General features: G+C 33.6%; 1 protein-coding gene across 1 annotated transcript; it reads right to left on the reverse strand.

The window, feature by feature from the left end:
- Positions 1 to 15674: 15674 nt before the first annotated feature.
- LOC145596973 (4-coumarate--CoA ligase-like 9) lies at positions 15675 to 23192 on the reverse strand (the record flags this gene model as incomplete). The annotated part of the gene is made up of 6 exons (XM_081653161.1): positions 15675 to 16159; positions 17192 to 17294; positions 17453 to 17520; positions 17610 to 17755; positions 19174 to 19363; positions 22218 to 23192. Coding segments are annotated over 6 exons (1605 nt in total), but the record flags the coding sequence as incomplete, so codon positions are not given.

Here is a 23192-nt window from a genome sequence, read left to right on the forward strand (position 1 = left end):
GTCTCTTAATGTGAGTATTTTTCTCTAGAGGACTCTCTATTATTTTCAGAGTAATTCTCTAGCTAACTCTTCCAACTCTGCCTTCACTTCTTTGCCTAAGTCCCTTTATATAGGGAAACAAAGTTACATAGGATTCCTACCAAGCAATTCTACACCATTGCTTTTTACAGAGATTTTGAAACAGAAACCATTAGTAAAACGTGGCTACAGTGAAGATTCCTTGCATTATTGTTGGTGTGGGCTCAAGCCTTTACAATTTCATCCATCATTATTTCTTGTAGGCCTCCCTCACTATCTTTGCTGTCTTCATACATAGGATTCTCTCTGCAAAGGTCTGCAACACATTTGGCTGCATACTCCTCATCCCAACTCATGAATGCTTCAAACAGATACTCATGGCCTTCAAATGACATAAACTTTCCACTTTCAATATCTTCTAAATATTTGTAGATTGACTCGGTGTTGTTTATGCCATCTACTAAATATTCTGTCATCTCGTTTGGCGCCACAATTGTAGTGTTACCAATATGAAACATGACAAGAGGAATTCCTTTCCTTTTTATAAAATCATTAAGATATTGTGAAATGTAGAAAAATCCCAGTGCTCTGGCTTCAGTTGGATTTCTAACAGTCTTCTGACGAATTAGTATGGGATCTTTGCAACACCTTATTCTTCCAACCATTATCAAGTAATGCGGAGTACTAACTTTTCCTTCCTTAACTTCGATATTAGCACATTGCACCTTTACACTTAGCTGAAACTTATCCTTTTTGTCATCACAATATTTTCGAACCCTGTTGAATGCATACTGTTGGAACTTCGTGAGTCTTGGAAAGAAAGAGTCATTGGGAGTAGGGAATTTATAGAAATCGAGTACCATCCCATAATCCCAAGCCTTGTAATGTATATCAATAAATGGAGCATTTTTATCAAGAGGATATGGATAGAGTCACACTGATGCAACTTTAGAGTTTTTGGGAAACTCTATCCTATCTCCCCATAGATCTCGAACATCAAAGAATTTACTGGACCTCGTGACCACCAACTCGTACCATGTCCTAAAATCGTTATCTCTTATTTTATTTAATATTATATTTCGTACATCAGGAATGAGCTGAAATAACATAATTGTTATTTCGAACATCAATAACCTCTGGACTGCTCGATGGCAACCTTTAATTAAACCATCTCGTGAACGTTGTTTTGCTAATAAGATTAAGCCTTGCATTAAGGCCCAACTGGAGGGTGAAACCCGCTCCATTGCCTTTTCGGTCTCGTTAATGAGAGTTTTCCTCTCTACATCCATCTTTTGAAGTTGGTATGCAGGAGGTTTTTGTGTAGTCTTGAGCTTCTTGGACGACATTGGCTAATTCTCTGGTTAAGCTGTCTGCCAAAGAATTCTTTGTTCCCTGTATATGTTCAACAGTAAAAGAGAATTGGTTAAGCCATAATTGCCAACACAGGAGTCTCCCTTGCGCTTGCATATTAGACAAATTCTTTTTAACAAAACCGAGTATGCCTTTGCAATCTGTTCTTATTAAGAACTGTTTAGGGGCTAAGAAGATTAAGAACTTCTCGATCCCTCTAATAACTGCAAGGATTTCCTTTTGCATTGTAGGATAATTTAACTCAGCTTTATTAAAACTTTCACTGCTATATCTGCAAAGTTTTTCTCCTTCTTTTATTTTTAACACAGCGCTCCAGTGCTCATTACTAGCATCTGTTTCAAGGATTAAGTCATCTTCACTAGTAGGTAGTGTTAGTACAGGAAGATCTTTACACATAGCTTTTAAATTTTGAACAATTTTAGAATCACAATCCTTCCAGCTCCAAGTTAATTCTTTCTTGAGTTTTTGTTGTAATGGTTTTCTTAATAGAGCAAGATTTTCTATGAAATCAGAAGCATAAGTTAAACATCCTAGAAATCTTTCTAGTTGTTTTCTATCTTCAATTTTATCAGGAAATTTTTCAATCTATTCTAGAATATGCTTTTGCAATATTATTTGTCCTGCTTTAATTTCTAATCCTAGAAACTCAATTTCTTGTTTAGCATATACACATTTATCTTTTCCAAGGATTATTCCATGTTCAGCACATTTTTGAGTTACAGCTTTAAGATCATTCTTATGCTGTTCTAAATCCTTTGAGAAGATTAAAATATCATCTATGTAAACCAAACAACAATGATTAAGTTCTCTAAAAATATTATCCATTCTTCTTTGAAATATTTGTGGAGCATTTTTTAATCCAAAAGGCATGACTAACCATTCATAATGCCCTTGAGGTGCACTAAATGCAGTTAATGGAATACTTTCTTCTTCCATTTTAATTTGCCAATAACCACTCTTACAATCCATTTTAGAAAACCATGTGGCTCCTTGTATTCTATTAAATAACACAGTTTTATTAGGAATGTAATAGCCATCAAAAACAGTATTGTCATTTAGTTGTTTATAATTAATGACCATTCTAGCTTTACCTCTTTTTTCTTCTGCATGGTTTCTAACCATGAACGCTGGACTATTATGAGGACTTTTGCTATTCCTAATTAACTTCTTATCCAACAATTCTTTTATTTGCTCATCGAATTCTAATATATCTTGGTAGGTATAAACCATTTGTCTTACTCTGATAATCTTATTAGGATTTGTTAAAGTTATCTTAGCAAATGCTTTATCCCTTTCCCAATGTTCTAAAGGATTTGTTGAATATAATTTTTCACATAAATTTTCTTGTTGCTTATTAATTTGATCTATTAATGATAATTCACACTCAGAAATTCTAAGTGCAACCTCTCGTTGTGTAGGTGTAACCCTATCACCACGCTGGCTGCGCGTAAACTCCATAGTCTGATGGGTATAAGCCTTTAATATTTTCTGTATAGGAACAGAATGACCATTAATAGTAAAGATTATCTGATCAATTGTTTGAGTGCATGGGGAGTATAATCTTTGAAAGTTATTTCCTATTATCATATCATGACTTGGCTGATCAGTTGCCCATAAAATAGGAATAACACATCGAACTCCTCCTATTTCTATTTTTAAATCTTCAATTATCTCCGTATGCATCATGACACTATTATTAGCGATTCTAACTTGCATAGGATTTTTAGCCTTTTTCCATAAGAATTCTGGAAATAATGATCTTTTTCCAAAACACGTAGAACAACCACTATCAATATACGCACATAATTTATATTTATTATAGTCTTCAATGCATATATCAATTGGAATATAAATGCTATTAGGATTAGTACTGGTTACTTCATTACAAGCTTCCATTTGCATATTAACTTCATCTTCATATACTGGTTCACTCACAGTTTTAGTCTTATATCCAATTACTTTTCTTTTATCAATAATAGAATTATTCGGATCTTCATGCACTTCTAGATTAGAACATGAACCAATATCTATACTATGTCTTGCTGGTTGTTTTAGGGCCTTTTTAGCTTCATATTTCTCATTTAACTTTTTAATTAAGTCTAATATTTCTTCTTCATCTTCTTCCATCATATTATTTATTTCTTCGTAATTTTCATCTTCAAACTCACTGTCTTCAGGTTCTTTATTGCACTCATTTTCTTCTTCTATTATTTCTACTATTCCTTTATTATTACTTAAAGCCAATTCTAAAGCCTCGTCTTCTGGTATTTCTATGTAATCCCAACTACCTAAGGCTTCCATTAATTTATGATTAGCTTTCTTACATTCATTAGCGTAATGTCCTAATTCTCCACAAGACCAACACTTGCATGTTTTCTTTTTCTCAAGACAATATGTTGCTTTTCTGAAAAACCTACTTGGTTTTCTATATTTATGTTTATAGTACTTCTTTTTATAGGTTTCTCCTCTTGATCTGTCAAATTTATTTTTCTTATAGTTCCTTCTCTTATTATAGTTTTTTCTTTCACATCCATAGTTATTTGGGAAATCCCAACAAGTGAGAAATTGTCTCTTCATTTGTTGAGTTCCTGCAACTTCTCTACATTTCTTTTCAGTCCATTTTCTTAGAAAAGCAATTCTGTTTCCTAGGGCATCCCTAGCTAAGAATTTTTCTTTCCATTCTTGGTATTTTTCACTAATTTCTTCATTAAGGGGGCTTGGTAATTTATCATAGAACATTCCAAGATTTGTTTCATTTTCGCCAATTTTATAATAATATATCTCAAACTCCATAATGTAACTCTCAACATATTTCATATTACAGATGGACAAATTACTTAACTTTCTTTGATATTCTATACGTTTTTCATTAGGATCAGCTTTTGGACCAATGAATTCTAACTCAATGAATTGACATAACTGCCTAAACATTCTAGTAGGAGATTCACTAGTTCTTAATGTAGCTTTGACTTCTTCATCTATACCATCATACCAATCTTCTACACAGCCATAAAAACTATGTTCGATATAATTTAAGAAATTCTCAGAAGTCCAATCAGTGTTTAGGTTGAGTACACTACTCATGCTCTTTTTCCACTGGTCTAATACATTTTGTCTATCTCTTACTCCATCTAACTTAAGCTTATATCCAGTTTGACTTATGGGTTCAAGAGTTACTTCTTCTTGTTTAGGAATTTGGTTTGGCATAACCTTGACACTAAACCGGGTAGTCTTCCCTGGTATGTATCTTGGTCGTGTGCAACTTCCTTCTCCTTGATATCTAGGTCTTGGGATAACATTATTTACGTTAATGTTTTCATCAATAATTTCTTCTCCCACATCATTATTATCCATTACTCTTTTACCTAGTTTATTTTCAATCTTTTGTTGGACTACTTCTATGGGTAGAAAATCCAGATCATTTAACTTCATTAATCCTATTTGTTGATATAGGTCTTCTTCTAAAGTAACATAATTATTTTCTTCTATAGAAGATATCCCTTTTTTAGAAATTAAATTCATGATTTCGTTAAGCTTATTAGGGTCTTCTTCCTTATCGAATAAGACTTGTAATTCTTCAAGCGTTTTCTCCTGAAGATGATGGCTCATCTTTAGTCTCTTGGTTCTTTTCTTGATTACTAATAGGTCTTTTAGGAAGTGATACAATAAACTTCTTATTTTTATCTAGATTTTGAAAAGGATATTTATATTTATATGGAACAATCTTTTCCTTACTAGGTGATACTTCTTTGTTAAACTGATGTCTAACCTCGTTTGTTAAAGCAAGTTGTACTTGTTTAACTTGTTCTTTTAGCTCACTTAAATTTTTATTAATCTCTGATATTTCTGTTAATAGCTTATGCTCACTGCTCATGCAACGACAATGTACGCTACCAACTTCTACTTTAAGCTCACCAATTTGATCTACAATATAATTAAGGACTGGGCCAAGATTATTAGAATTTTCTGGAATATGATAGTAATGCTTAAAATCAGGCTTTTTACACTCAGTAGAAGGCCTAGTATTCTCCAGTTTTACCTAATTAATTACAACCTAATATTAGCTTTTAATAGTATGGCTCTGATACCAATCGAACGCAGCTAGATACCAACAAAGTTTTAATTAGGATCCCAACTATAAAGCTACTTACTCCAACAATAATATTTGTTTAATATGATACCAACCGTAGTACTATGATGATACCAACACGTTGTAGGATGGTATTTTGATATTACTCATGATGGTATTGTCTATATATATATCGTTGGTACTCACAGATAAGGTACTTTTTTTTTGTCTTTTTACTAAATTACGAAAATGACCTTACTAGAGACCACCTTGGTCTCTACCTACTTGAGACCAAGAATTCCTCATTCAAGTAGTACTCCTTCCGTGTTTGCTGAAAGATGGCAAGTGGATGAGGGTGTAATTGTCTTTTTTAATTGCAAAATACGGAGTATGTAAGATTGTAAGTGGATTTAGGGTCTATTCTCATTGACTGAACTCAGCTGAGCTGAACTGAATATTTTATAAGAGAAGGAAATTAGGAGCGGAGCTGAACTGAACTGAGCTAAATTGAACTGAACTGAATTTCAACGTAAGAGAACAGGCCCTTAGTGGTGGGAGCATATTACTCCCTCTGTTTTTGAATACTTGCTCCATTTCTTTATGTGCGGAGTTTTAGAAGAAATTGGAAAAAGTAATAAAATATGGAGGTAGTGGGGTAGGTAGAAGAATAAAAAATTGTAAAAATATACTCCCTCCGTCCCCTTTTGATAGTCCCTTATGGGCAAATTTTAGTCCCAAAATGTTCACCCCATTTGCTTTTTCCAACAACTATTAATATTAATTTTTTACCAAAATTTCTTCCAACTTACAACAATATTTGTGCAAATTTAAATTTTCCATGTAAATTTTGTTTTCCCATGTACTATTATTACTTTCTCTCTCTACTTTTTTGCATATCCAATGTCAATTTACTTTTTCAATGTACTTTTACTATTCTTATTTGTGTTTATTAATTCCCGTGAAAAATGTCCATTAGGGACTATCAAAAAGGGACGGAGGGAGTAAGTAGTAGAGAAAATTAAAGGAGAGAGAACATGAAATTAATAAAATATGATTAATGATGAGTCCATCATGTGAGAGAAATTAATTGAATAATGTAAAAGCTTTTTAAATAAGGAAATGAAGCAAGTATTTAAAAACGACCGGAAAAGAAAAGTAGAGAAAGTATTTTAAAAACGGAGGGAGCACTAATTAGGAAAAGGGACATTCTAACATCAAATACTTCCTCCGTTTCTTTTTAATTATTACACTTTCCTAATTTGGAAATTTTAATTTGTTACAACACTTTCTATTTTTTACATTTCTTTCTATCTCTCTCCTACCCCCATGGGTCCTTCTTATTTTTCATATATACATTTTATTCCGTATGAGACAAACAAATACGGACAAATTGAGTATTTCATCCTCTCTGTTTTTAAATACTTGCTCCACTTTCTATTTTCGGCCGTTTTTAAATACTTGCTTCATTTCCTTTTATGGAAAGCTTTTACTACTACCTCCGTTACATTATTTGCAACGATTAGACATTTTCCTTCTCTACTTTATGTCAAATCGTTGCAAATAATATGTAACGGAGGTAGTATATTTAATTCATTTCTTACACCCAGTGGACCCAACATAATACTCTCTCTCCTCCAATTATTCCACTACTTTTGCTTTTTACAATTTTTTATTCTCCCAACTACCCACTATTATCTCCATATTTTATTACTTTCTTCAATTTCTCCTAAAACTCCGCGCACTGAAAAATAGAGCAAGTATTTAAAAATGGAGAGAGTATGAGTTATGCAAATATAGTTATAGACTTATAGTCATAAACTTCCTCAATTTTATAATGATTGACTTTTTTTTTCACATCTTTTACAATCAACATCTTTAATCATGCAGTTAATATCTCAATAAGATACATTAAGATAAATCCAACAACTTTATTAGTTATTATATCGTTTTATTTTATAATAGTAAGAAAAGAAGATTAGCGCTTTGAAAAAGTCAAATGTATCAATTATACCAACAAAAACGCAACTTATGTCAAATTTTATTTACAATATCGCTCACAAAATTTGTACAATTGTAAACAATAAAATTCATATACACATTTGAACCACCTTTAATAATGTATTGAGTTTCAACACATAACTTAATTAGAGGGTTTCTGATGCTCAAAAAATGTTCATAAGGAATATCAACCTTGCACAAAAGAGTTGCACTCATTCTCTGCTAGACTGCTACAACTCGATTATTTTGGCACCAAGCTTACCTGATAGCAACTCTGGACCGATCATCATATTGATACCAACAATAAGAATCTTTTCATGGCATAAATAATAAATTTATGACGTGTATTGTGTACTTCTAATCTTTGAAAAGTAGACATTTCTGAGAAATGCAAGTGCAAAAATTGTTAAACTTGTACACAGTCATTATTCACAATAAAGCAATGTTCACTAATAAATATACCCAAAAGAGAGCCATTGATGATTTGTAAACTCTAGACCTTGATTGCCTAGAATTATGTGTCTCTACTTATCAAACTATATATTATACTCAAATTCTCAAGTACATATATTAAGCCAAGTCATACAACTATATTGAATTGGTATATTGATAGGTCTTAAAACAAGGACGGTAACTTAATAAGAGGCTATGATATTAGAGATCTTTAAAGGTCACGCTATCACATAGTCAAATCCATTGTTAAACATTATCTTAGCAAAAGCATCTCTTATGGGAACGATGTATCATCAAAAACCACGAGAAACTCTAAATTGGTTAACGAGGTTGAGTGGTCATCCCTTGTGAGATCCAAAATGTGGCAGATAATACTCATTAAAGCCTTAAAGGTTGGGTGGGTTATTCCTTGTGAGATCCAAAATCTAACAAATAATAGTCTTTGTAGACTTGGCCAACTCAATAAATCAATGGTGTCATTTAAAGGAAATTTAACAATTGCTTTTAAGAATCAAAGAGGATTTCAAACTTCAAAGCTAATGTTAGGCATAAATATCCCGACATTTATAGCTAATTTGATTGCATTGAACATCACCTAGCTTGCAAATGTTGCAATGAGGAATATGGTTGGCATTTCACAAAAGGCTCAACCTTCTTCATTGGTCATTTTAATAATAATAATGATAATCAAAAAAAAAAAAAAAAAAAAAAATCAATCTGCCTTGTTTAGAAGTTCTCTTCATGGCTTTTTTTTTTGTTGCCAATCTTCTAATATGGGTATGTTATATTTAATTATCTATGTTCATTTAAAGAGGTGAATATGTGCCCAGACCTGCGAGACACATATAGAACTCCTAAGGAATTTACCTTTCATGATGCTTGGACCACGCAGCCACAGTTCCCCTTCTTGGCCAGGTGGCATTTCATCTCCGTTTGAGGGATCAACAATCTTTGCTTCCATGTGTGCATTTAGGCGGCCAACAAAGCCATATCAAATTAGGAGCTGAACTGAACTGAATATTTTATACTTCGTAAGAGAAGGAAATTAGGAGCTGAACTGAAAAGAACTGAGCTGAGCTGAACTGAACTGAATTTCAACGTAAGAGAACATGCCCTTAGTGGTGGGACTGTGGGAGCATATTACTCCCTCCGTTTTTTAATACTTGCTCCATTTCTTTATGTGCGGACTTTTAGAAGAAATAGAAAAAAGGAATAAAATATGGAGGTAGTGGGGTAGGTAGACTAATAAAAAAATTGTAAAAATATAAGTAGTACTCTCTCCGTCCCTAAATTACATTCCTCTTTGGAAATTTACACGGGAATTAAGGAAGAAGAATAAGACAAATAACGATAATTAGATAATGTGATGGGAAGTACAAAGATAGATTAGTTATTACTCATGACATGTCATCAATCCTTTGCAAAAAAAAAGGACCAATCACATGCTCCTAATTGAAAATTTTTAACCAATCATATTCATTGTAATTTGACACAAGGATTATGAGTGAGATTAGGTAAGGATAAGTGAGAAAGCATTAAATATAAAACAGAAAAAGAGAGTTGATTTACTAAAAAAAACTTACCAAAAATAGAAAGGAGGAATGTAATTTTGGAATACCAAAAATAGAAAGGAGGAATGTAATTTAGGGACGGAGGGAGTAGAGAAAATGAAAGGAGAGAGAACATGAAATTAATAACATATGATTAATGATGAGTCCACTACGTGAGAGAAATTAATTAAATATTGTAAAAGCTTTTTAAATAAGGAAATGGAGCAAGTATTTAAAAACGACCGAAAAAAAAGTAGAGCAAGTATTTTAAAAACGGATGGAGCACTAATTAGGAAAAGGGACATTCTAACATCAAATACTTCCTCTGTTTCTTTTTAATTGTTACACTTTCTTAATTTGAAAATTTTAATTGATTACAACACTTTCTATTTTTTACATTTCTTTCTTTCTATCTGTCTCCTACCCCCATGGGTCCTTATTTTTCATATATACATTTTATTCCGTATGAGACAAACAAATAGAGACAAATTGAGTATTTCATACTCGTATGAGTCATGCAAATATAGTTATACACTTATAGTCATAAACTTCCTCAATTTTATAATGATTGACTTTTTTTTTCACATCTTTTACAATCAACATCTTTAATCATGCAGTTAATATCTCAATAAGATACATTAAGATAAATCCAACAACTTTATTAGTTATTATATCGTTTTATTTTATAATAGTAAGAAAAGAAGATTAGCGCTTTGAAAAAGTCAAATGTATCAATTATACCAACAAAAACGCAACTTATGTCAAATTTTATTTACAATATCGCTCACAAAATTTGTACAATTGTAAACAATAAAATTCATATACACATTTGAACCACCTTTAATAATGTATTGAGTTTCAACACATAACTTAATTAGAGGGTTTCTGATGCTCAAAAAATGTTCATAAGGAATATCAACCTTGCACAAAAGAGTTGCACTCATTCTCTGCTAGACTGCTACAACTCGATTATTTTGGCACCAAGCTTACCTGATAGCAACTCTGGACCGATCATCATATTGATACCAACAATAAGAATCTTTTCATGGCATAAATAATAAATTTATGACGTGTATTGTGTACTTCTAATCTTTGAAAAGTAGACATTTCTGAGAAATGCAAGTGCAAAAATTGTTAAACTTGTACACAGTCATTATTCACAATAAAGCAATGTTCACTAATAAATATACCCAAAAGAGAGCCATTGATGATTTGTAAACTCTAGACCTTGATTGCCTAGAATTATGTGTCTCTACTTATCAAACTATATATTATACTCAAATTCTCAAGTACATATATTAAGCCAAGTCATACAACTATATTGAATTGGTATATTGATAGGTCTTAAAACAAGGACGGTAACTTAATAAGAGGCTATGATATTAGAGATCTTTAAAGGTCACGCTATCACATAGTCAAATCCATTGTTAAACATTATCTTAGCAAAAGCATCTCTTATGGGAACGATGTATCATCAAAAACCACGAGAAACTCTAAATTGGTTAACGAGGTTGAGTGGTCATCCCTTGTGAGATCCAAAATGTGGCAGATAATACTCATTAAAGCCTTAAAGGTTGGGTGGGTTATTCCTTGTGAGATCCAAAATCTAACAAATAATAGTCTTTGTAGACTTGGCCAACTCAATAAATCAATGGTGTCATTTAAAGGAAATTTAACAATTGCTTTTAAGAATCAAAGAGGATTTCAAACTTCAAAGCTAATGTTAGGCATAAATATCCCGACATTTATAGCTAATTTGATTGCATTGAACATCACCTAGCTTGCAAATGTTGCAATGAGGAATATGGTTGGCATTTCACAAAAGGCTCAACCTTCTTCATTGGTCATTTTAATAATAATAATGATAATCAAAAAAAAAAAAAAAAAAAAAAATCAATCTGCCTTGTTTAGAAGTTCTCTTCATGGCTTTTTTTTTTGTTGCCAATCTTCTAATATGGGTATGTTATATTTAATTATCTATGTTCATTTAAAGAGGTGAATATGTGCCCAGACCTGCGAGACACATATAGAACTCCTAAGGAATTTACCTTTCATGATGCTTGGACCACGCAGCCACAGTTCCCCTTCTTGGCCAGGTGGCATTTCATCTCCGTTTGAGGGATCAACAATCTTTGCTTCCATGTGTGCATTTAGGCGGCCAACAAAGCCATATCAAATTAGGAGCTGAACTGAACTGAATATTTTATACTTCGTAAGAGAAGGAAATTAGGAGCTGAACTGAAAAGAACTGAGCTGAGCTGAACTGAACTGAATTTCAACGTAAGAGAACATGCCCTTAGTGGTGGGACTGTGGGAGCATATTACTCCCTCCGTTTTTTAATACTTGCTCCATTTCTTTATGTGCGGACTTTTAGAAGAAATAGAAAAAAGGAATAAAATATGGAGGTAGTGGGGTAGGTAGACTAATAAAAAAATTGTAAAAATATAAGTAGTACTCTCTCCGTCCCTAAATTACATTCCTCTTTGGAAATTTACACGGGAATTAAGGAAGAAGAATAAGACAAATAACGATAATTAGATAATGTGATGGGAAGTACAAAGATAGATTAGTTATTACTCATGACATGTCATCAATCCTTTGCAAAAAAAAAGGACCAATCACATGCTCCTAATTGAAAATTTTTAACCAATCATATTCATTGTAATTTGACACAAGGATTATGAGTGAGATTAGGTAAGGATAAGTGAGAAAGCATTAAATATAAAACAGAAAAAGAGAGTTGATTTACTAAAAAAAACTTACCAAAAATAGAAAGGAGGAATGTAATTTTGGAATACCAAAAATAGAAAGGAGGAATGTAATTTAGGGACGGAGGGAGTAGAGAAAATGAAAGGAGAGAGAACATGAAATTAATAACATATGATTAATGATGAGTCCACTACGTGAGAGAAATTAATTAAATATTGTAAAAGCTTTTTAAATAAGGAAATGGAGCAAGTATTTAAAAACGACCGAAAAAAAAGTAGAGCAAGTATTTTAAAAACGGATGGAGCACTAATTAGGAAAAGGGACATTCTAACATCAAATACTTCCTCTGTTTCTTTTTAATTGTTACACTTTCTTAATTTGAAAATTTTAATTGATTACAACACTTTCTATTTTTTACATTTCTTTCTTTCTATCTGTCTCCTACCCCCATGGGTCCTTATTTTTCATATATACATTTTATTCCGTATGAGACAAACAAATAGAGACAAATTGAGTATTTCATACTCGTATGAGTCATGCAAATATAGTTATACACTTATAGTCATAAACTTCCTCAATTTTATAATGATTGACTTTTTTTTTCACATCTTTTACAATCAACATCTTTAATCATGCAGTTAATATCTCAATAAGATACATTAAGATAAATCCAACAACTTTATTAGTTATTATATCGTTTTATTTTATAATAGTAAGAAAAGAAGATTAGCGCTTTGAAAAAGTCAAATGTATCAATTATACCAACAAAAACGCAACTTATGTCAAATTTTATTTACAATATCGCTCACAAAATTTGTACAATTGTAAACAATAAAATTCATATACACATTTGAACCACCTTTAATAATGTATTGAGTTTCAACACATAACTTAATTAGAGGGTTTCTGATGCTCAAAAAATGTTCATAAGGAATATCAACCTTGCACAAAAGAGTTGCACTCATTCTCTGCTAGACTGCTACAACTCGATTATTTTGGCACCAAGCTTACCTGATAGCAACTCTGGACCGATCATCATATTGATACCAACAATAAGAATCTTTTCATGGCATAAATAATAAATTTATGACGTGTATTGTGTACTTCTAATCTTTGAAAAGTAGACATTTCTGAGAAATGCAAGTGCAAAAATTGTTAAACTTGTACACAGTCATTATTCACAATAAAGCAATGTTCACTAATAAATATACCCAAAAGAGAGCCATTGATGATTTGTAAACTCTAGACCTTGATTGCCTAGAATTATGTGTCTCTACTTATCAAACTATATATTATACTCAAATTCTCAAGTACATATATTAAGCCAAGTCATACAACTATATTGAATTGGTATATTGATAGGTCTTAAAACAAGGACGGTAACTTAATAAGAGGCTATGATATTAGAGATCTTTAAAGGTCACGCTATCACATAGTCAAATCCATTGTTAAACATTATCTTAGCAAAAGCATCTCTTATGGGAACGATGTATCATCAAAAACCACGAGAAACTCTAAATTGGTTAACGAGGTTGAGTGGTCATCCCTTGTGAGATCCAAAATGTGGCAGATAATACTCATTAAAGCCTTAAAGGTTGGGTGGGTTATTCCTTGTGAGATCCAAAATCTAACAAATAATAGTCTTTGTAGACTTGGCCAACTCAATAAATCAATGGTGTCATTTAAAGGAAATTTAACAATTGCTTTTAAGAATCAAAGAGGATTTCAAACTTCAAAGCTAATGTTAGGCATAAATATCCCGACATTTATAGCTAATTTGATTGCATTGAACATCACCTAGCTTGCAAATGTTGCAATGAGGAATATGGTTGGCATTTCACAAAAGGCTCAACCTTCTTCATTGGTCATTTTAATAATAATAATGATAATCAAAAAAAAAAAAAAAAAAAAAAAATCAATCTGCCTTGTTTAGAAGTTCTCTTCATGGCTTTTTTTTTTGTTGCCAATCTTCTAATATGGGTATGTTATATTTAATTATCTATGTTCATTTAAAGAGGTGAATATGTGCCCAGACCTGCGAGACACATATAGAACTCCTAAGGAATTTACCTTTCATGATGCTTGGACCACGCAGCCACAGTTCCCCTTCTTGGCCAGGTGGCATTTCATCTCCGTTTGAGGGATCAACAATCTTTGCTTCCATGTGTGCATTTAGGCGGCCAACAAAGCCATATCAAATTAGGAGCTGAACTGAACTGAATATTTTATACTTCGTAAGAGAAGGAAATTAGGAGCTGAACTGAAAAGAACTGAGCTGAGCTGAACTGAACTGAATTTCAACGTAAGAGAACATGCCCTTAGTGGTGGGACTGTGGGAGCATATTACTCCCTCCGTTTTTTAATACTTGCTCCATTTCTTTATGTGCGGACTTTTAGAAGAAATAGAAAAAAGGAATAAAATATGGAGGTAGTGGGGTAGGTAGACTAATAAAAAAATTGTAAAAATATAAGTAGTACTCTCTCCGTCCCTAAATTACATTCCTCTTTGGAAATTTACACGGGAATTAAGGAAGAAGAATAAGACAAATAACGATAATTAGATAATGTGATGGGAAGTACAAAGATAGATTAGTTATTACTCATGACATGTCATCAATCCTTTGCAAAAAAAAAGGACCAATCACATGCTCCTAATTGAAAATTTTTAACCAATCATATTCATTGTAATTTGACACAAGGATTATGAGTGAGATTAGGTAAGGATAAGTGAGAAAGCATTAAATATAAAACAGAAAAAGAGAGTTGATTTACTAAAAAAAACTTATCAAAAATAGAAAGGAGGAATGTAATTTTGGAATACCAAAAATAGAAAGGAGGAATGTAATTTAGGGACGGAGGGAGTAGAGAAAATGAAAGGAGAGAGAACATGAAATTAATAACATATGATTAATGATGAGTCCACTACGTGAGAGAAATTAATTAAATATTGTAAAAGCTTTTTAAATAAGGAAATGGAGCAAGTATTTAAAAACGACCGAAAAAAAAGTAGAGCAAGTATTTTAAAAACGGATGGAGCACTAATTAGGAAAAGGGACATTCTAACATCAAATACTTCCTCTGTTTCTTTTTAATTGTTACACTTTCTTAATTTGAAAATTTTAATTGATTACAACACTTTCTATTTTTTACATTTCTTTCTTTCTATCTGTCTCCTACCCCCATGGGTCCTTATTTTTCATATATACATTTTATTCCGTATGAGACAAACAAATAGAGACAAATTGAGTATTTCATACTCGTATGAGTCATGCAAATATAGTTATACACTTATAGTCATAAACTTCCTCAATTTTATAATGATTGACTTTTTTATTTCACATCTTTAATCATTCAGTTAATATCTCAATAAGATACATTAAGATAAAATCAACAACTTTATTAGTTATTATATCGTTTTATTTTTATAATAGTAAGAAAAGAAGATCAATGCTTTGAAAAAGTCAAATGTATAAATTGTACCAACAAAAACGCAACTTATGTCAAATTATATTTACAATATCGCTCACAAAATTTGTACAATTGTAAACAATAAAATTCATATACACATTTGAACCACCTTTAATAATGTATTGAGTTTCAACACAAAACTTAATTAGAGGGTTTCTCATGCTCAAAAAATGTTCACAAGGAATATCAACCCTGCACAAAAGAGTTGCACTCATTCTCTGCTAGACTGCTACAACTCGATTATTTTGGCACCAAGCTTACCTGATAGCAACTCTGGACTGATCATCATATTGATAAATACAACTATACAAGAGCAGGGAGGGGACAACCTTAAATTAAATGAGCAACATTAAGGAACCCAAAACTAAACTGATACAGATGCAGGAAACTATTGTTTAATCATAGCTTAGATGGACTAGCTGTAGCTTGCTTGACGAGCTCTCTCCTAAGGATCTTCCCTGATGGATTCTTCGGAATAGCACTGACAAAAGCAACACGGCGTATCCTCTTATATGGACTAACCTGCACAGATGTGAGAGCACAGCTATAAGATTTCACGCAATACCTACTTTTGGGTTCAACAAGAATAATCAAGCAAAAGTTATAGACACATCTATAAGACTACAACAATTTCACAATTTCAATAATGGTCACACTCCATTTTTCCATGCATGTGAATAACTGTATGACCAACAACCTCACTCTTACAAGGAAACTTTAATTCACCTATAGCATGGAATAAACTACCCCAATGTGGCAAGGCATAATTATTTGGCTTACAACTTGCTAAACAGAATGGGATCAAGAGCATGACAATGGAGTCGAATTGTCAGACCCTCACCACTCATCTCTCCATGGTTGCTGTGCATCTCACTTAATTTGATTCAATTTTGGGTGATATTTTGTCTACTAGCTCGAATTTTGATGTTTTAGAGTGGTCTCATACTAGAAGGGTAATTTTGCAGCCCATCACCTTGCTAGAGTTATGCCGTTTGGTGATGCCCAAGTTTGGTTAAATTAAGTCATTGTCCAAGTAGTATTTCCTCATATGTACTAGACAAATTGTCCCTTGAATCCTTGATTAAAGAATTTTGGCTCTTGGTTTTCTTCAAGCCAAAAACCTTCCCAATGTGGTGATGCCACAACAAGGCTCGACGGGGTAGTAGGGGTGGCATGTATGCAGCCTACAGTTGCAAAGATGTGTTTTCCGTTACAAGGATTGGTAGTGGTTCAAAGCAATCAGTAATATCATGGGCGTCAATTTATTGCAGATGCACTATTTATGACACAGCCTAACATCACCAGATTTCCCTGCCAAAGGAATGGCCCCGCCCCTTATAGTCAGCTAAAACAGAAACAGGTTTTTGACTTTGAATCTAAAATAAGATACTATGGTTGCAACAGAAGTTCAAGATAAACCGAAGTAATTTTATAGGATAGCTACTGCATAGTATAGGATTGTAAGATTAGATCCTCAGCTTATGACCCTTGCATAAAGTTTTGACAATATATATAAACAATACCAAGTTTGTTATCAGTTTAGAAAGAACATGCCTCTTTTGCAACATAATCCATCACTTGAGACGCAGTAATGCTGCTTTCAGGTTTACGGACTACGAATGCCATGGGTATTTCTCCAGCTTCTTCGTTGGGATAACTGCAGTCAACACGAATAAGGTTTATCATACCTTTTTTTATATTGTAACAACTAACATAAAACAATGCAGGGAGTGAAATGATATTTGATTGATTGGAGTGAAATGATGCAATCTACTATAGGATCATGTGTGCATAATAGGAAGACGACCAACTTACGGAACAACAGCAGCATCAGCAATTTCTGGGTGTGATAATAGCAAACGTTCCAACTCAGCTGGAGCAACCTGGCAATTGAAAAAGGATATGATTCAGTGAATATAGAACAGTTCTAAAGTTAAAATGATTGTCCGTCATTTAATGACTATCTTGTAACCTGATATGCCTTGTACTTGATCAATTCCTTCAACCGGTCAACAATGTACAGATATCCATCAGAATCAAAATAGCAAAGATCACCAGTCTTCAACCACCCATCTGGATGGAAGGTAGCAGCAGTTGCCTCTTTATCCCCAACATAACCTACAATTGTTACAACTTACAACTGCTATTAGACAAACATCAGAGTCAAACTGATCATTTTTAATACAAAATGATACAACACCAGACAGAGACTAATCCTTTCGTAACACTACAGATGTATCTTGCACAGTGGTTGTTTCACATATAATAACCCTTCCTCAATTGTTAGCAGTCAAATACCCTTCCATGAAATCAAAATTGCTCATAAGGTGTATCTTGCACAATATCAATCAAGTCGCCCATCTTGTTATGATCTTTTTCTATAAATTTCATTGACAGCAGAAGGAATGAAACAAAGAAGACAGACCAGAAGTCCACCAAAAACTACGAAATAAGGACCTCTAGGAATGAGAGAAACAATTTCAAATGATACAGAAGTTGGTAGTTTTTCAGGAAACTGTAATTGCAAGCCTTTTACTAAGCAGCATATTACAAAAGTAATGTTTGTAATATGGGGGTGCTTAGTCATGACTCACACAATCAGATGCCCTTTTACTTTCCACTGAAAAGTAGAGATATGGGAAGTGTCAAACTTTTAAGCTTGCAAAAAAGTCACTCTTCGTATTAAAGCAATGTCCATTGATAGGTATTTAAAAGAGAGCCACTACTGATTTGTAAACTCTAAACCTTGACTACCAAGAACTATGCACCTTTACTTATCAAACTTTATATCCTAGTCATATACTCACGGACACATATTGGCCCAGGCCACACAACTATACTGAATTGATTGTTGATAGGTCAGTAACTAGGATGAAGATTGGATAAGAGTCTACAATGTTAAAGATCTTCAAAGACATGTTTTTAGGCTAAGAACCTGGCAGAATAAATATTTCAGCAGAATCTTATCCTCTTACGAATGGTGTTAAATCTGCAAAGATCACAAGGATCTCCAATTTGGTTGATGAGGAAATAGCCTGGTTGTCATAATACTCATCTATCATTACAGCCATAGAGATTTAGTGGGCTATCCCTTGTGCGATCCAATGAATGACCAATCATTCTCTTATAGACTTGAGCCAACTCAATTGATGTCATTGTTAAGAATCTTAAACCACCATTGCTTTCAGGAACACAGATTGCAAACTTCAAAGCTAATGTTGGACATAAATGCACCATCTATCTAGCTAGTTTGATTGCATTGAGTCCTTGACCACCACCTTGCTTGCTATCAGCATACAACAAATAAAGTTAGCCCTCTACAAGAGGCTTGATCTTCTTCCTTGATCATATGAAAAAAATATTTACTTTGTATAATATAAAACATATCAATTAGCCTTGTTAGAGCCCATCATTGATATGACATTTTGTTCCCAACTTTTTAAAACAGGTACAATATATTTTAGAAAAATACACCATTACATTTAAAGAGCCATACATGTGTCCAGGAGACGTATAAAACTTCGGGGTAAACTTACCTTTCATGATGGTTGGAGCACGCAGCCATAGTTCCCCTTCTTTACCAGGAGGCAAGGCTTCTCCTGTCGACGGATCAACAATCTTTGCTTGCGAGTGCTCTTGTAGGCGGCCAACAGAACCATATCGTTCACACTCTTCAGGTCCAACTGTCGACGCTGCCCCACCTCCTGTCTCAGTCATTCCATATCCCTGCGAAAGAGGACAGAGCAAATTTGATAAAAAGAAAACATATGTAGAAGTTGCAGAACCTCCCATGAAATTAATTTCTTATACTTGTGGAATCTGTATCAGTAACTAGCAAGTTAAAACTGTTAAAGTATTTATTTTCAGGGAAGTGTTACAAAAGCATATCTTAACAGCAAGGAAGCTTGCTGCTCAGAAATGGCTACTGAAGTTTAACTAGCTTCTTAGAAAAAGAAAGAGGGATGGAGGGAAGGGAAGGGATAGAACTAGAGAGATATAGTGAGAACGTGTTTCATTTGATTTCTTGAATGACCATTACAACTAAGATACAACATCTTTCCTTGGGCAGTACCTCTGAACAATATTGATTTGTTTTCCACAATTTGGTTTCACACATATCACACAGGTTTTACACATATCAATATGGTTCCACACTATCACTTACGTATCACACAAGTGCCACCATTTCTACAATTTGCCTCACTACAAATCCGTTATTTTCACGAAACATAAGATATATGGTAATATGTACTACTATACTAGAGCCTAGCCTCAAAATCCATCTCCAATGCCAGATCAAAACAACTGAGGAAAGCTTGCTGCCCATATGCATTACTCATTATATAGTTTCACCATAATACTTTGTTATGTAATTTATTTCCATTCAATCTTCAATATTCACCTTATCAATCTCCTTATTAACCACTAGATAACCAACAAACTGGAATTACATCTACAAGGTTAGTCTTATACCGAAAAAAAAATTAAAAATTTGTACAGTCATGCCAGTAGAAATCATTAAGGTGTCATTTTTATGCAAATTAAGGTGTCTTAACATTGTCACATCCTTCCAAAATTTATAGTAAATTTAATTTTTATACAGTAATATATTTATGCGCAGAGAATTGACAAATGCAGATAATATTTACAAATGTTGAATTGTTGACCCACAAAGAAGACAAATATCCCAACTTGAAAATTACTCTCCTCCCATTTTCTTCTCTTCCTTCTCTAAAGTCTAATTAGCCCCAGAATATCATATCTTTTCCAGAACAACTTAGATTAGACATTGGAAACAAAAACTTGAAAGTCGAAACCCAGAGCAAATCCTTTTGAAGAATTACAAAACCATGTAACTCCTAGTAACTGTTTTAAGTTCATTAAAGTAGTTTCAAAGGCCACACATAGCTTACTTCACCTCACTCAAAGGAGGGAATGCTGTGATGGAAGGTTGGCTACTAATCCGTGTGGATGAGGGAAAGGGTTTTATGTCAAACAGACGAGAATATAAACTTCAGAACACCACGATAACTCTGAGCACCCAAGGTCACAGTGGAGAAGATAGATACAAAACAGTCAGTTTATAAATGGTTGCAGAAATAACCAATTGTTTATACAATTCTGGTATTGCATCTAAAGAAAAGATCAGAGTTTTTATCTTTCAAGTTTGTTCTGTTCTTTTACTAATTTGGAGTTTAGAACAGTTAGAAACTTAAATGTTGCTCTATTAATTTGAATGTTAGAATTTTGATTGTAATATTTCTTTACATTTAGCAAATATTTTAAGCTAAATCTATAAAGATTCAAAAAAAAAATATAAGAAAAATTAAACCCACTTTGGTGGTGTGCTTGTTTCTTATTAGAAACTCAAATATAGTCAAATTTCATAAACAAAAAGTATTTTTAAATCTAATCAGTCAGATATATTGAAATAAACTATTTCCAAGTTAGTTTAATGCTGTTAGGAATGGCCCTTGTTAGCTTGATTAGCCAATTCTATTTCTTATTAGGAGGTTTAATATTACCTAATCTTCAATATAGAACATAAGCTGGTCAGACACTTTCCCTGCTTGCACATCAGGACAAAGAACCATTCCTCTTACTAGTAGTTTTCACTCATTATCAATTATATAATCCAATTAAAGTTATATCTATACTCAATAATTTAACCTTAAAAAGATTAAACCTATCAATCATTGTAGCAAGATTGACTTAGAATTCGAAAGTCAAGAATGCCTGCTTAAGGCCTCCTCTGAATATTAATTTCACAGTTAATGCAATTCCCTTGTCCATTTGTGGTGGAGCCATCACTAATTCATACTTTTTAACAAAATCCTTACCTTCAACTTCATGTTTAATAATAACTAAAAAAAGTCATAGCATGCATCGTTCTAAAGGTTCATAGAATTAACATACTACCAACTCATAAATCTTCGTTATTTCGATACTTCATTGCTTCTCCACCACACCATTCTTCCTCACTCTATAGCTTTAATTTTCAAAACTTGACAGTTTCTCTATCTCGTTCAATTTGTTAATAATCTCTCAGTTCTTCCTATTATCCTACTTAACATTTCAACGCCAATGCAGTGCAAGTGTGTAATTGTGTAACATTATCATGCAATACTTCTTTTGATAATCAAACTCTTCTATGATAATCACATAAACAACAATGATAATTACTATAGAATAACTGTATTTGTAAAGACATTCAGCCTAAACATAGATTAAAATAACCAATACTTTACAATTACTACCTTTATTTAGTCACATAACAGGGCCCCAAAGAAAAAAGCAGCAATTAACTAAATCAAGTACAGCAATAATCCCAAAAGTAAACCAAACTCAACAGGACATTTCGTCATGTCTTTCCAGTATGACCACATTTTAGATCAAATCTCGCCTACATCATTTATATCTACGCCAAAAAAGCCTTTAACTTTATGATTAAAAAGTATATCTAAATCATTTCAAGAGCAGGATAACTAAACTTGACACTACTATATCAAGTATATAGTACAGAATATAAGATTAAAAATTGTGTTTTACAGAAAACATCAAATTAAACACGAAAAATTACCTGTCCAATTTCCACATGAGGAAAACGTGCTTTAAACCTCTGAGCTACCTCCTTACCCAGCGGCGCACCACCACATCCTAAAAACTCAAGCGAGCTGAGATCATAATTCTTTGTCAATTCCGATTTCTCAAACGCCACCATTAACGGCGGCGAAACCGGCATGTAAGTAACCCGATACCTCTCCACCGTCTCCAACATCTTCTCGAAATCGAACCTCGCCATTAAAACCAGAGTTTCCGCCATTGCTACCGCTCTAAGCAGCATAAAGAATCCAAACACATGAAACAAAGGCAGAAAGAATAGAGAGATTGCCCGAGTTTTCGGGCCTTCTTCCTCCTCAATCGCCTTCATTCTCCGATGGTGCAATCCAGCGAGCAACGCGATGAAATTCCGGTGTGTCAACTCGACTCCCTTGACTCGTCCCGTTGTCCCGGACGAGTATAAAATCACCGCGGAATCCGACTGCGGGATCGTCACTCGAGGGCGGGTGGTGTCTCGGTGGGTCAGCATTGATTCGAATTCAGGCGAGTCGAGGAGGATGACGGGAAGATCAGAGGTACACGAATTAATCTTTGACGACATAGAAGAGACAGCGAATAGAACAGACGGTTTAACAAGTTCGATTAAATGAGTGAACTCGGATTGGGTTGATAAAGGGTTAGCAGGGGAGACGATGACGCCGATGGAGAGGAGGGAGAAGTAGAGGACAGGGATGTGGAACGAGGGAGGAGACAGAATGAGGGCGACAGCGTCAGAAGTTATCGGAAAGTTATTGAGGTTGGATAGAGAATGAGAGAGGGAGTTAACGCGGCAGAGGAAGTCGGAGTACGAGAGGGAAAAGTCGGGGTTGGAATGGAGGAGAGAGAACACGTAATCGGTCATGGAGAGAGGGGTGGTTTGAGGAGGAAGAGGGGGGTTTTCGCGGAGGGTGTGGAAGGTTTTGGTGGCGGAGCAATAGCCATTTTTGGGATCAAT

Source organism: Chenopodium album, chromosome 20, assembly GCF_948465745.1.
Source record: "Chenopodium album chromosome 20, dcCheAlbu1.1, whole genome shotgun sequence".
Classification (NCBI taxonomy): Eukaryota; Viridiplantae; Streptophyta; class Magnoliopsida; order Caryophyllales; family Amaranthaceae; genus Chenopodium; species Chenopodium album.